The following is a 15,938-nucleotide window of genomic DNA, read 5'->3' on the forward strand; positions in this document are numbered from 1 at the left end:
GACACACACAGGATGTTTATATGACAGTTGTCTCAAAGGAGTTTTAAATGGAAAGCAACTGGACTTGGTTATTTGTCTAGGAAGACGTTTCACCTCTCATCCAAGAGGCTTCATCAGTTCATGCCTCATGAGCATTCGATTTAAAATTCCTTTGAGATACTATGAACTGGACCAGGGTTTATACAGGAATCTTGAAGTTAATTTTAATACCTTTTTAAGACTTTTTCAAGACCTTCTCAATATTTTTCAACACCTCACCGCCGCTTCAAGCTGTAACCATTTACATCAGTGACACTTTTAACTGAACAGTTCTAGTTTGTGATAAAGACTCTAGACCACTATGATACAACAGAGTTCAAAATAGGCTGGGATAATAAATGAAAGGCAAGGTTTATAAAAAAAAACATTGCTCCACTCTCAAAAAACAAAAACAACAATCTTCTTTTCTTATTTATGTACCGGTTCATCTTTGTTTTTTAATAAAATGAATAAATTCACACACTTTTGCAATGTTTTTTAGGACTCAAACTCTTGGACAGCTAATTCAGAAAAAATACCTTCAAAATGTAAGACTTTATAATGTCGTGAAAAGACTTTTTAATACTTTTTAAGGGTCTTAATTTTCCCAAAATTGATTTATCACCTTTTAATACTTTTCAAGACCCCGCGGATACCCTGTGGACAAATGAGAATATACACAGGCTTATGACAGTTGATAATCCGACTGTAACTCAAGTCCATGTAAACGTGTCAGTCCGACTCAAAAAAAACTTGACTCTACTCGACTAAGCTAATGAATCAATCAATATCTATCAAACCGGACCACTGACATCCTAAAATTAACTGTTGAAGTGATCATGATAGTTCTGCTGCTCATTAACAAGCAGCCGATCCCCTCGCTACTGGCTCCTCTCAGCATGGACACAATATTTACATTTTTCTCTTTCATTTCTCGACAAGCGAGAGAACCACAAAGTGCATCATCACTGCCTGACGATTTTTGTCTCCCTCTCCGAAATTTGGACCACAAAATAAAAACGCATGCGAATAAAACGCAACGGACTCGGTGTGCAAGAAGCCTAGTGTGCGTAACGTTTTTTGTCGGATGACAAATACGAAAAACGCATGAGAAAAAAACTGACTCAGTGTGCAAAGACCTTGACTCTGGGCCTGTCCCATTCCTCCACACTTGGCTCAGTGCGCTTGGTTACGCACACACTTCGGTGAAGTTTTGCCGGCGGAACGTATATTTACATATAGTGTTCAGCATGGATTAAGTGGCCAAGCGTCTGGGGGGAGATTTAAAAGCAATCGGGACACACTTGACAAGTGCAGCCTGTGCCGTTGCGCACAGCACACTAGCACAACTACAACACACACACACACACACACACAGCAACAGTTTTAATAACCAGTGCTGCTGGTTCAGTCTCATCTACTCCTAAAGTGTCTCTATGCACAAGATTCAGATCATAAACATGTAAGCCCAACTCCGTGAGTAAATAAAACAAACAAGAAAAACGAAAATATAAAAACATGAACAGAGCATGATGAATATAAAATATGACATGACATTAAAAAGTCAGAATTATGAGATAGAAAGTTAATTTCATTTTATTGAGATTAATTCAATCGCATTTCCTAAACGTGACTTGTGGCTCTGGGTGACGGCGGACTTCACCGTGGTGCATTGTCGGATTTATACTTGGCCAAAGAAGGTAAAGTGCAAATCAACACGCTGCACTTTCAGTCGTTGGAGAAACGGGACACACTGAACACTGACACTAAGAACATGAACGCACACGCCAAGTGCCCAAGTGTGTAAGTGTGATCGAGTGTGCATATTGGGACAGGCCCTGTGACTCTACACCCCCAGGTAAAGAGGCCACGCCCCCCTCCCCCTCCCCCTCCCGGCCCCCCCTCCCTCACCTGATGGTCTGGGCGGAGTCGCTCCTCATGGAGTTCTTCTCCTGGGAGCCTTTGTCCTCCAGCAGTCTGGTGATGAAGAGGAGACCGGCCAGCTGCTGGTTCTGCTCCGCGCTGCTCTTCCTCAGCACGTCCACCACCTCGCCCAGCTTCTCCAGGGCCGTCTTCTTGCCCTGCAGCCGCGGGTTGTTGAACACTAGGGGGAGACACAGGCAAGGCAAGGCATCGTTATTTATATAGCACATTTCATACCAAGGCAACTCAATGTGCTTTACATAAAGACAAAACATTAAAAAAAAAGGGAAGCATAAAACAGAATAAAAACAAACCAAACACTAAAAACAGAGTTAAAAGCAAGAGCAAATAAAAGTAAAAGAAAAGAAAATAGATAAAGTTTTAAGTTCTTAAAAGAGTGAATGGTCCCTCCCTTTATTGTGACCGGTCCCTCTCTTTGTTGTGACCGGTCCCTCTCTTTATTGTGACCGGTCCCTCTCTTTATTGTGTCTGGTCCCTCTCTTTATTGTGACCGGTCCCTCTCTTTATTGTGACCGGTCCCTCTCTTTATTGTGACCGGTCCCTCTCTTTATTGTGACCGGTCCCTCTCTTTATTGTGACCGGTCCCTCTCTTTATCGTGACCGGTCCCTCTCTTTATCGTGACCGGTCCCTCTCTTTATCGTGACCGGTCCTTCTCTTTATCGTGACCGGTCCTTCTCTTTATTGTGACCGGTCCCTCTCTTTATTGTGACCGGTCCCTCTCTTTATTGTGACCGGTCCTTCTCTTTATTGTGACCGGTCCCTCTCTGGTCCCTCTCTTTATTGTGACCGGTCCTTCTCTTTATTGTGACCGGTCCTTCTCTTTATTGTGACCGGTCCTTCTCTTTATTGTGACCGGTCCCTCTCTTTATTGTGACCGGTCCTTCTCTTTATTGTGACCGGTCCTTCTCTTTATTGTGACCGGTCCTTCTCTTTATTGTGACCGGTCCTTCTCTTTATTGTGACCGGTCCTTCTCTTTATTGTGACCGGTCCTTCTCTTTATTGTGACCGGTCCTTCTCTTTATTGTGACCGGTCCCTCTCTTTATTGTGACCGGTCCTTCTCTTTATTGTGACCGGTCCCTCTCTTTATTGTGACCGGTCCCTCTCTTTATTGTGACCGGTCCCTCTCTTTATTGTGACCGGTCCCTCTCTGGTCCCTCTCTTTATTGTGACCGGTCCTTCTCTTTATTGTGACCGGTCCTTCTCTTTATTGTGACCGGTCCTTCTCTTTATTGTGACCGGTCCCTCTCTGGTCCCTCTCTTTATTGTGACCGGTCCTTCTCTTTATTGTGACCGGTCCTTCTCTTTATCGTGACCGGTCCCTCTCTTTATTGTGACCGGTCCCTCGCTTTATTCCCTACAAACACTTCCTGTTGTGTAGCCCCGCCCCCTTTTGGCCCGGCCCCCTTTTGGCCCCGCCCCCTTTGGGCACCACCTCCCCTGGCCCAGCCCCCTTTTGGCCACGCCCCCTCACCTTTCATCTTGTCCTCCAGGTCGTCAGGGAAACCGCTCTCGTCCTCGGTCGGCAGCTCGCTCTCCGTCTCCGAGCCGCCGACGCCTGAATCGACCGTCACCTCCTTCTTGGCCTTCTTCGAGACGGACGCCATCGCTGAGGAAGAGGAGGTGGCAGACGACGATGAAGAGGAGGAGCCCTGAGCCCCTCCCCCTCCTCCTCCTCCTCCTCCTCCTATAGCAGAGGAGCCCAGAGAGCTCTCCGCTGGAAGACAGAGACACGGTCAGACATGTTGGACACAGGGTATAAAATTAACTTTTTGAGCTACCTGCCAATGCCAAACCCGGTCCCGTATTGATGCAAAACAGGACGGGGTTATTTAATCTGCAAATATGGGATGATTCCATATAGGGATGTCCCGATCCGATCACGTGATCGGAAATTGGGGTCGATCACGTGGTTTCAGACTCGATCGGAATCGGACATTACATCCCGATCAGGAATCGGATATATTACATATCTACATGTCAGGGTTTTCCTATCTGTCTAAAGCGAAGACGGGCCGCATGGGGGGCGTTCAGATGTATTACTTTTACTGTAGACGTTCGTCATGTGCGCTCATTACCCAAAGCGACGCGCATTCGGTGCAGCGTGCTTGTGTTTTGTGCATGGTCTGTGGCGCACAGCTCCACGGTGTGTGTGTGTGGCTGCGTCGTCGCGGACAAGTAACGATATGAAATGACGGCGCTTGCGAGAGTGTGAGAGACGATCGTGTCACCGTGTCAGCTCACTGTTTGTTTGTGTGTGTGTGGCTGCGTTGTTTCACTGCTGACTTCCAAGCAGCTTGTTGTTGATGTTTGAGCGCTACACACACCTGCAGCAACAACAGTCACTGCAGCTTCTACTGAGAGCGAGTCAGACCTAACACACGTGAGACCGACACACGGACCGACCGCGCAGATGTCGCGGACATTGTTAAACTTCTCATACTGTTGAATAAAAAACTACCGTTGTGTTGTGTGATGGCAGATACAGAACCAGGTATTTATTTAAAGTTAGAGAGGGAGAAGGAGCAAGGTGAGCTGGGTGAGGGAGGGAGGGAGGGAGAAGGAGCGAGGTGACGGAGGGGGGGGGGGGGGGGCAGACAGGCAGGAGAGGGTGGGATCAGGGGAGAGAGGCTGGTGATTGAGAAAGACATGATAAGCTATTTTATTTTTGACCAAATGTTCTTGTTGTTGACTTATGGATAACGGCATTAATATTATACTGTGGAGCTACTGTGCTAATATACATTGAGAGTTTACAATACTGCAATAAATCAATAAATGTCATGGGCTTGTTATTGAGGTAGAGTATTATTGTGAGATTGTGATATTGTTACATCCCTAGTAGAGCACAAAGAACAGAAAAATAGTGGGATGATACAGTTGATCTACATTAAAAACTTTACTGCGTTGCCAAAGTATCGGATCGGGACTCGGTATCGGCAGATACTCAAAATCAAATGACTCGGACTCGGACTCGGGGGCAAAAAAATGTGATCGGGACATCCCTAATTCCATATTGTCTGGGACATGTGGTAACCCTGGTAACCCTACCTCTCACCATCGCGATGTGTCGCCACATAAACACGTTACCACAAACTAAGGTCGCTCGCTTCTGACCGCCTCCTCTGAATGACCGACTGAACGCGAACGTTACAGCAGAAAACTTGATACATTTTCTTAAATGTTGAATCACGGAGGACAACGAGACAACGGGACAACTCTGACATTCGAAACACAGTCAGTAGATCTCCTGTAGCTGTAAACTGTGTTCGTTTCACTGTTCAGCATTTATGATGACAATTATATAGTGAAGTTGGCATATTCCAGCTGCCGGCCAATGGCGAGTGGCCTAATAATTTTACTCGCCAAATCATATTTTTACCCGCATTTGGCGAGTGGCGGGTGCTAATTTTAAACCCTGGTTGGACATGTTGGACATGTTCGACACTCTTATCTATTGATGAGGTGAATGCCTATCAAACATGCCTCTTCATCCATAAGTTCTAGGGCTGGGACGATACGCTTTTCTCCCGATTCGATTCTTCTACGATTTCTTGGATGCCGATTCGATTTAAATTGCGATTCTACGATATTGCCGATTTTCTCGATTTTTTCTATTCCAGGAACCATAATTCCCCCAAAAATACAGGTAAGTCAGTTTTTAAGATTTATTCAGCAGCAATATACTGTATATTTAGTCTCTTTTCAAAAGCTTGGACTGCATAAAGTGTAAAAGTAGGGGTGGGCGATATGACGATATTAGATGGTGAAGGATTAGAGCGTGTAGACGATCTGCCAAAGTGCAGAGATCGTAGCATCGTCTGGGGCTCATTCTATAAACTGCAGGTCTATGCTGCAAAGCGCAAACAAAGGACATTTGCAAAGTTTGCTAAAAGAGAAAACAACAGTTACTTTATTTGACCCTTTTCAATCAGCTATTTAGTGTTTTGATACTTAAAATCCTGTTAAAATGACTGTGTTGAATAAAACAAACAGTAATGTCTTCATTAATATTTTACTTTCATGTTTATTGGCTTCCTTTTATGTTGCAAGAGTGGCTTTATCAGAGTGTTGTTGTTTACCTTTTAGTACGTTGTTTGCACATGTTGGCAAAACTGTAACTATTTAGATTAAAATCTATTCAGAAAGGTTCTTTGGCCTAAATTGTCTGTTTTTCTTTTTTCGATTTAAGATCGTGATGAAATCGAAATCGTGACTTCATTTAAAAAAAATCTTGATATGATATTTTTGCCATATCGCCCACCCCATGTAAAAGTAAAGTATAAAACAGGCTTCTGAAAACTTTCTGACAAAATGAGATATAGACTGAGGTAAAACTGCTGCATTTTAGCATTTATCTGCACACAAATACTGTAGGAGCCTAGAAATTAACATACTCCATTAGGGGTGGGCATCGCCAAGGACCTCACGATACGATACGCATCACGATACTTGAGTCACGATACGATACGATATTGCGATATCCAAATATTGCGATATTCTACATAGTTCACTGAAAAATGTTAAAGGCATTATTTATGCATCTTAAAATCCGAGTTGTATGTACATCAGATGATAGTGATAATTTATGGGACAAACTGAGTCAAAACAATGTCATTCAAATGATCCATGCCATTTTATACAAGCGTAAGTTACAACAACATGTTTGCATGAACAACACACTGTCTGAGGCAGCAGGACAGTGACACCTCGCGGAGCAGAGGTGCGGAAGTTGTACCGGATTTACGTCTGAAACATGATTTATTATTTGAAAAAAATCTATATATCGAAATATCGATATTCAAAATTTGAATATCGATATTGTATCGCGATACAAAATATTGCGATATATTGCCGTATCGATATTTTTGCCCACCCCTATACTCCATTATAAAGTGAACTTAAACCCTTTTCAAAACCTGTACTCGCTGTATGTAAAAAAGGCGAACAAATGCACATTGCACAATATTAAAAATAAATAAATAAATCAAAAAAATCGATTTTTGAAAAGAAAATCGATTTAAAAATGGTCAAAAAAGATATCTTGATATTTCTGTGAATGGTATTTCGCTCTCACCCAGCAGCTCCTCGTCGTCCAGGCTGCCGCCGCCCCTCCTCAGGTAGTGCTTGGCGAAGGTGTGCGAGCAGAGCAGGTCGCTCAGACAGGACGACGGCAGCTTCTGCTTCAGGTAGTGCAGCAGCTTCTTGGCCACGTCGCCGGGGACGACCAGGCCGATGAGCGCGGCCTCGTCCAGCTCTCCGTCCTGCTCGTCCAGGCTCTGCAGCAGCAGCGCGTTCACCTCCAGCTGCTGCTTGGGCTCCAGCTTCTTGATGAAGAACAGCAGCTCCCACCACTCGGCCCGGCTCAGCGCCGCCGGCTCCACCTGCACGCCGTCCGACAGGTAGGGCAGCGAGTAGAGGCCGCCGGGCGGCTTGGAGAAGAACGTCTGGCTCACTGAGGATGATGAGAGAAGAGAAGAGAAGAGAAGAGAAGAGAAGAGAAGAGAAGAGAAGAGAAGAGAAGAGAAGAGAAGAGAAGAGAAGAGAAGAGAAGAGAAGGGGTCAGAGAAGAGGGGAGGAAAAGGGGGGTAATGTGAATGAGATCAATAGTAACGAACGAGAGTTTAGCTATATATCATATTTTTCACGCCCTATCACCGTTTAGACAAATCTGAAATGATTGAAGAAGAGTGTTGCTATGTGTTGTATTTATTCAGTTTGGGCAAATCATAGATCTTTTTTTCTAGAATTTTTTTTTGAGAAATTGTAACACTTTTTTTTTTTTTTTTGAAATTTTACAATTTTTTTCTAGAATTTTTAAAACATTTTTTGATAAAAAAAAAAAAGATTTTTGTTTAGATTTTTTAGAGCGTTTTTTTCAAGAAATTTTACCTTTTTTTCAGACATTTTGAACTTTCTTTTTGAGAAATTTCACATTTTTTTCCCCCAAAAATTCGAAGCCAATTTGTATCTAATTTGTGTCGATTTAGGGTCTTTGATGTAAAAAAGTTTCAGAGTCACTGCTGTAGTGGAAATGTGGCATAAGCTCCGAACAACAGTATAGACCGAATCGCCTTGTTGTTTACATTCTAAAACCAGCTGTAATTTGAATGAGATCAATAGTAACGAACGAGAGTTTAGCTATATATCATATTTTTCAGGCCCCGTCACCGTTTAGACAAATCTGAAATGATTGAAGAAACATTACTATTTCTGTGTGTGTGTTTTGTGTTGCTATGTGTTGTATTTATTCAGTTTGGGGGAATCACAGAGTCTAGAAAGCATCAGTGGCTCAGCTGACAGGGACAGCTAACGGTAGCTAAGCTAACGGCGGTAGCTAAGCTAACAGCAGGACGTCAGCTGTTAAAACCCTCCCGTTGTGGGACACGACATGAAACTACTCCAGTTAGCTCAGTCATGTTGGAACTCAGATATCCGCTGGAGAAAATATTTTTTCATGGAGCGTTTATTGAGTCACTGAGTTATTAAAGTTAAACAGGAAGCTAACCGTTAGCCCGGCTAATCTATGCTAACCATGACTAATTACAAACATGTGCACACAGAAATAGTAATGTTTGTCCAATCATTGGTTTTATAAACTTTACAAACATCAGATTAGTCTAAACGGTGATATAGTAACATGAAAAATTAGATAAATATAGTGAAACTCTCGTCCGTCACTATTGTTCTCATGCTGGTTTTCTACCAGGAAGTAGTTGTAGACAACAAGGAGATTCGTCCTATAGGCTGCTTTCAGACAGACAGAGTTCTTTGAGTTTATAGAGGTTAGACACTACAGGTGAATAAGGTAACACATTTAGCTAACAGATATCACCATGAAACTTCCCAAGTTTATCACTAACATTAAGAGTTTTGTCAAATCTGATGTATAAATATGTAAATGAGGCTATATCTAATTAATTATGCACTAATTTACACACACACACATATATATATATATATATATATATATATATATATATATATACACATACTTTGTTTTATTTTGTTGACACATTAGAGTCTTTAGTTTTTACAGAGGAGGATTGTGGATATCTCTTTTTATCACTCTGTAAATGAGAAAATACTGTCACCAGCCCTAAAAAATATATAATTTCTCCATGTTTGTAGTAATAAAATGTTGTATAAATGAGGCTGTGAATGATATATCAACAATCCCCTCTGTAAAAACCTTCAGAATATAGAAAGGGATCAAAGTGGAAGGTTTGGTGTCTGGAAGTGCTGCTGAAGTGGAGATTTCTAGAGAGGAGTCTGAGTCTGAAAAACTCTTTCTGAGGAAACGGCCTTTAAAGACTTGGACTGTAAAACTACACAGATTGTTATTGTCAATCCTACTTTTATGATTTGTTGTTGATACAAAGGAGATGACATCATTGTTCAGGAGAGAGAAAGAGCTTTACAATGACACCTGACATGACATGGGTCAGACTAACATGGGTCAGACTAACTTTTGGTGAATTAAATAGAAATCTACTGACGAAAGAGTCAAAATGAAGTGAAATAAAAACCTTAATGTGGATTTTCTACATTTCTTTTGACTTTTCTGAAAGAATACATGCTAAGGAAGCAAAATAGCCCAAAATCTCTAAATTGATCAGTGCATGAAAAACAGTTTGTGCCTGTAACTTCACCATCACTCAGCAGCATTTATTGATTTATGGAGCTAATCAATAAAACACTGATGTGATGACTGTGCCGTCAGCTCCAGGTTCACAGGTGAAGCACATCCAGGTGGGCGGGGCTTACCTGCGGTGAGTTTGAGCGTCTCTGTGAGCGAGGAGGCTTTCTCCTGCGTCTCCTTCTCGGCCTGGCTGCTGCTGCCGCTGCCGAGGATCTCCACCATGTGCCAGTGGACCCAGTAGGTCCTCGACAGGGAGCTCCAGAACACCTGCAGGCACAACCAGAACGGAGGGAAACGTTAGCGGTCGGGCTGTGGGATTATTGCCTCTACATTTCATATTGTGGATTGTCATCGCTCTAGAGCTTCACACCATTTAGCAAAGGCTCCGTCAAAAACAGAACGACGGTGCTGAGACGTTGTGGTCAGACGTTCAACATGCGTGACGTTTCTGCTTATTGTGCGTGTAATCTGTCAATTAAAACCTAAAAAGTATCTGCAACTAGGGCTGCAACTAACGATTATTTTCATTATCGATTAATCTGTCGATTATTAGTTGTTTGGCCAATAAAATGTTAAAAAATGTTGAAAAATGTCAATCAGTGTTTCCCAAACCACAAGATGACGTCCTCAAATGTCTTGTTTTGTCCACAAACCAAAGAGATATTTAGTTAATTGTCATAAAGGAACAAAGAAACCAGAAATATTCACATTTAAGAAGCTGAAATCAGAAAATGTTGACTTTTTTTCTTCAAAAAACTACTCAAAACGATTATTCGATTATCAAAATAGTTGACGATTAATTTAGTAATCGATTATTGTTCGATTAATTGTTGCAGCTCTATCTGCAACGCAACGCTGCTGCATCCCATCCTCCACCTGACATGCAGCGCACATTCTGCACAATAGGCAAGGCAAGGCAATTTTATTAGTATAGCCCGTTTTTACCACCAGTTTGTCTCAAAGGGCTTTACATCCCATCATAACAACATCCTCTGTCCTTAGACCCTCACATCCACTGAGGAAAAACTCCATGGAAAACCCTTTTAACAGGGAAAACCAGGAGAAAGCTCAGGGTGAGCAACAGAGGAGGGATCATCACCCAGGACAGAGATGTTGTTACAGACAAGAAAACTGTTTATAGTTTATGACACAGAATGTGCGAAATAATACAATACACCTGCCGTCACTCCAAAGCATAATCCTCAGACCATAAAGTATTTGCTGATGGGTGGAAACATTATGTGTAAAACCATTCCTTTATTATTGTAATTATTGGTGAAAATAGCCGATCTACAAGCTCACAATGTGTTGCAATGTGTTGAACTTAAAGGTACAGTATGTAAGAATGTGGCCAAAAACGGTTACTGCAGTCAAATTCAAAACACAGCGATCTGGTTTTTTCTCCCAGCCGTAGCAGCAGCTCAGTGGAAGCAGACTGAGGCTGGGAGAGAGCGCTAGGTGGCGCAACATGTAAACACGTAAATTCAAAACATAAACATGATTTGCAGTCTGCAAAAAAAGATTTTTAATGCGAATACTCTGGCTGTACTATTGTTGTTGGTGAGTTCATCATGTTATATGAACATTATTCCTGAGTCTCTGTGACATATTAGGAGGATTTTACGGCCAGTTGCTTTACATTTCTTACATACTGTACCTTTAAAGATCTGCTATCTTCACAACTTATGTTTGTATGATGAAGTAGGGCATCAATTCATGAAAAAAAAAAATTGAAATATGGAGATAAAAGGTTTCTGCCCAACAGCAATCTCCAATAGCCTACTTATTGAATTAAAGACTAGACTTTTTTTTTTTTACTAAAACTGCAGTGTTTCACATTAATTAAAAAAAATTGAATTTTTTTTTTCTTTTCTCACGTGTGTCTATGTGCGGTGCGCCCGCACGCGAGAGAGGCGGCAGTTTGAGAGTCTGACTGGCAGAGATGAGAGATGGTGAAACGCTAGCATGGTTATTTAAAACACCATCTCTGATCTCTACCTGCACATAGATACACAGACACGGGCGCACGCTAAATGCGCTATATCGCTATATCTCACCTGAACGGGCGGCGAGCCGTCGTTGCTGTAGCCCCCCCCCCCCCCCCCACTTTTTCTTCCCCCTCATTCTTATTCCTATTCCTATCTTTATTTTTGTTTTATTTCCAATGTATCTGCTCAACACTCCCTCTCGTAACTCCACTCTCCAATCTCTGACTAGATTTGTCCTAGCTTGTATGTTTGTTTGTTTTGTAAGCGTCCCTTGTCCCATACGTTCTTGTACACGTCTAACTGTCTGTGTAATTGACCTCTGGCTAAGCCCCGCCCCCTCCACTCACTCGGACAAACAGTCAACATTCGGTGACAGTTGCTATGGCAACAGCTGTCACAGTAGAGACATTTCACAGGAGGCAACTGATGATTTTTGGAGACAGAAAGATTAAATATCATGTTGAAGTCACCAAAACTTCACTTAGCTTTACTGCTATGGCTGTCGGTTGTTAGCCTGTCTATGGAGTTTTACATTATACGTTAGCATTAAGCTAGCAGACTTTATGCTTAGTTGTGATACTGGCTAACATCTAAACATCTCTGACAATATGTTTCCTCAAATACGTTGTTGACTTAACTTAGAACAGATGTAGACATCCTTGTTAAGTTTATCCAGGTTTAGTTGGTGTTGTGGTCTACTGCATAACTTTATCCAGAGCAGACACTTCTCTGGGTTGAGATGTGGCTTGGGAAAAGGTAAAAAAATCCCCCCCGTGGCCTCTCAGGATACCTAGTGTCGGAGTTGCATGTACCCCATGAACACCGTTTGACCATTTAAACTTAAAATGTCAAGAAAAAACAGCTATGCGCACTGTGATTGGCTCATCGTGTTTGGGGGCGTGGCTTAGCCATAGGTCAATTGTCCTGTAATATGTGTTTAAATGTCAGTGTTTCCCCCAGAAAATTTGTTAGTTAAGGTGGTGTCTGTCCTGTCAGCGGGGGGGGGGGGCGCCTTAACAGGAAAGCGCTGCGGGAAACCCTGAATGTGCATTAAATAAAAAAAAATAATTAAAAAAAGCAGCAGCTCTGCGTCTCACCTGAACGGGCGGCGAGCCGTCATTGCTGTAGCGGAACTCGCCCTCGTTTGATGCAAAGTTGACATTGTTTGAGATGTTTTTGTTCTGACAACTTGACATAAAGACAATTTAAACTGTCATAGCAGACCTAATGGCCAAACTTTAAAAATTATGTCAAGTTCTCATAACAAGGACATCTCAAACAATGTCAACTTTGCATCAAAAGTGACATAACTTACTGAATGACACTTAACCACAGCTGTCAGAAGTATTCACTGATGGTTATGACAGCTGTTATGTCAATCTTATGAATATCTATTCAAGTAAAGTGTTACCAAACATTTTAGTCCAACAGACTAAGACTAAATCTAGAATGGCGTCTCACCTGTACGGGCGGCGAGCCGTCGTTGCTGTAGCGGAACTCGCCCTCGTCCCCGGCGCTCACCTCCTCGTAGTCCTCCAGCATGCGGACCATCATGCCGCTCTTCAGGTTGTCCTGCACGTACTCCACGTAGGCCGAGCGGCTGGCGAAGTCCGACCGCGTCTTGAACCCGTTCCCCCCCGTCGTCGTCGTCGTCTTCTTCTTCGGCTGCGTTGCCGTGGCGACCGCGGCCGAGGCAGCTACGGCGGCGGCCGCCGCTGCTGCTGATGCGGGCGCCATGGCGACGGCGGCGGCGGCGGCCGAGCTGCTGCTGCTGGCGGGAAGCACCACGACGGGCGACGTGCAGAACCGCGGCTGGAAGATGGAGCGGAGAACGGGCCGCGACGCCTCGTCCGCCGCCGACTCCTCGCCGCCGCCACAGACGCCGGAGCGATGGCCGCCGGCGCCGTCGAGCGGCTGGCGGTTGCGGTCCCAGCCCATCACGCGCACCAGCTCGGAGATGAGGTTGGCCATCGCCATGGTGAAGTCGAACTCCCGCTGCACGCGCTGCTGCTCGGCCTGTCGAGTCAAGTCAAGAGATCTTTATTGTCCAGCCAGCAGCATAACAGTGACACAACATACACTAACAATAAAAATAGCAATAAAATACACACACAGGACAACAATTAGCAATAGTTAAAGCAGAAGTAAGCGATCCGGTGGTTTTGGCTAATGCTGCGTTCCAGGCAGGCTTTTGAAACCGTAAATTACAGCTTCAAGTCACGACTTACGACTTTGTAGCGTTCCAGGCAACCCACTCGTGTTTCTCCGACCTGTTTTACCGGTGAAAGTCACTATAACGGCCACTCGTAACTTCTGACCCGTGAACTCGTACCAGATCGAACTGGTACCACTTCACAGGTCGGAAAAACACCAGTTACAAGTTGCCTTGAACGCACCATAACAGTCCTCGTCCCTACGTCACCACATTCACGGCGTCCCTTTGGCGCACACACAGAGAGGACTGCCCCTTTATGCCGTTCTCTCTCCTCATTGGATAAAGGTTGTAGGATACAAGGAAAGTTTTCTCCTGGGCTCAGAGCAGAGCAGAGTGACTGACAGACCCGTGTTTCAGACCAAACACTCTATAGAAGTGATTGCTGTCGGAAGATACAACTATTTAAGACTTAGATTAACACAAATATATCACTTACTTCTGCTTTAATCTAAGTCTTAAATAGTTGTATCTTCCGACAGCAATCACTTCTATAGAGTGTTTGGTCTGAAACACGGGTCTGTCAGTCACTCTGCTCTGCTCTGAGCCCAGGAGAAAACTTTCCTTGTATCCTACAACCTTTATCCAATGAGGAGAGAGAACGGCATAAAGGGGCAGTCCTCTCTGTGTGTGCAGCCAAGGAACGCCGTGAATGTGGTGACGTAGGGACGAGGACTGTTATGGTGCGTTCAAGGCAACTCGTAACTGGTGTTTTTCTGACCTGTGAAGTGGTACCAGTTCGATCTGGTACGAGTTCACGGGTCAGAAGTTACGAGTGGCCGTTATAGTGACTTTCACCGGTAAAACAGGTCGGAGAAACACGAGTGGGTTGCCTGGAACGCTACAAAGTCGTAAGTCGTGACTTGAAGCTGTAATTTACGGTTTCAAAAGCCTGCCTGGAACGCAGCATTAGCCAAAACCACCGGATCGCTGACTTCTGCTTTAATAAAATAGATAAAACAACCAATAAAGTGCAACCATGCCATCCTAGAAGAAACAGGAGTTAAAGTGACCACACTGGAACTCAGGAACGTTTAAACCTGCCTGGTGGGCGGAGCTGGAGGAGGAGGAGGAGGCGGGGGAGGGGCTGGCGTCCGCACGCTCGGCGCCGCCGCACGACTCCGCCCCCGCCGCCGTGTTCAGCTTGTCCATCAGAGACGTGACGCACAGGTAACGCTTCACCAGAGAGAAGAGCAGCTTCCCCGGGATCTACACACACACACACACACAGGTTAGAGAGGAGGGGCGTGACGAAAAATAGATTCACATAAGAATCACACAGGGCTTGAAGCAGGAAAAAATCCTGTGCCTGAAATTTTTTTCCAGGTGGGTACGGCGGGAAGAAAATTTGCAATCTAAATGAATTAATCTGTTGCACTTTGGGAGTATCGATCACATATCACATTTAAAGGTTTTTAATAATGAAATATGAGCAGTTCACCAAAAAAAAATGAAAATTTGATCATCAGTTACTATAAAATTTTAGTTGATTTGCAGCATTTTTAACAATGATTATTTAGCTTTTCAGCCAGCTGTCTCTTGAACTCGGGGGCAAGGCTCTGTGTGTTTAAGTAACTTGAAACCGATAATTTAGCCAATGCATTTTTGTCTTCCACTAACTTCTTGTACAATTCTCATTTAAAGGGACAACGAGGAGTTTCTCCAGCAGCAGAAAGAAAAATTCTGCGACAATAAAAAAGTCTGATATTAATGTGGATGAATCTCCGTTACCACTTGTTAATGGTCCATTTTAGATAAATCTATGGTTTTGTCTCTATGGTTATTTTGTTATTATTAGTGGTGGTGGAAATGCTGGGCGAGCCGACCAGCGTTTCTTTACTTTCGGTTTCGTGGCGAGTCATGAGAATAACGCCGCCGAATCTCCGTTTATGGTGGGAACTACGACGGTATGTGATCGTCTTCCAACCTCTGACTTTAATTCTTGATGAATGAAAACATGAGTCTGTCTTGACCCGGTCAAAGAATTTCGCGGTGCGGAGGCTCATAAATGTAGTGGAAACACTTCACTTTTACAAAACTCCTCGTTGTCCCTTTAATACGATTCAGAATCGATATAAAATGTCCCAAAATCGATTTAAAAAAATACAAAAATGAAACAAATCTGCTGCTGTCG

At 43.5% G+C, this 15,938-nt stretch overlaps 1 protein-coding gene across 1 annotated transcript in view; it reads right to left on the reverse strand.

Annotated features, from left to right (window-relative positions):
* cul9 (cullin 9) overlaps positions 1 to 15,938 on the reverse strand; it is a 101,070-nt gene that overhangs the window by 71,877 nt on the left and 13,255 nt on the right. The window contains exons 4-9 of the mRNA XM_085799144.1: positions 14,849 to 15,013; positions 13,054 to 13,608; positions 9,730 to 9,871; positions 7,040 to 7,417; positions 3,437 to 3,679; positions 1,930 to 2,122 (exon numbers count right to left, since the gene is read on the reverse strand). Coding sequence (XP_085655270.1) covers positions 1,930 to 2,122; positions 3,437 to 3,679; positions 7,040 to 7,417; positions 9,730 to 9,871; positions 13,054 to 13,608; positions 14,849 to 15,013 — 1,676 coding nt within the window. The remainder of the gene's footprint in view (positions 1 to 1,929; positions 2,123 to 3,436; positions 3,680 to 7,039; positions 7,418 to 9,729; positions 9,872 to 13,053; positions 13,609 to 14,848; positions 15,014 to 15,938) is intronic.

The sequence above is a fragment of the Trachurus japonicus genome, chromosome 15 (assembly GCF_045865225.1).
Source record: "Trachurus japonicus isolate A0001 chromosome 15, Traja_1.0".
NCBI lineage: Eukaryota > Metazoa > Chordata > Actinopteri > Carangiformes > Carangidae > Trachurus > Trachurus japonicus.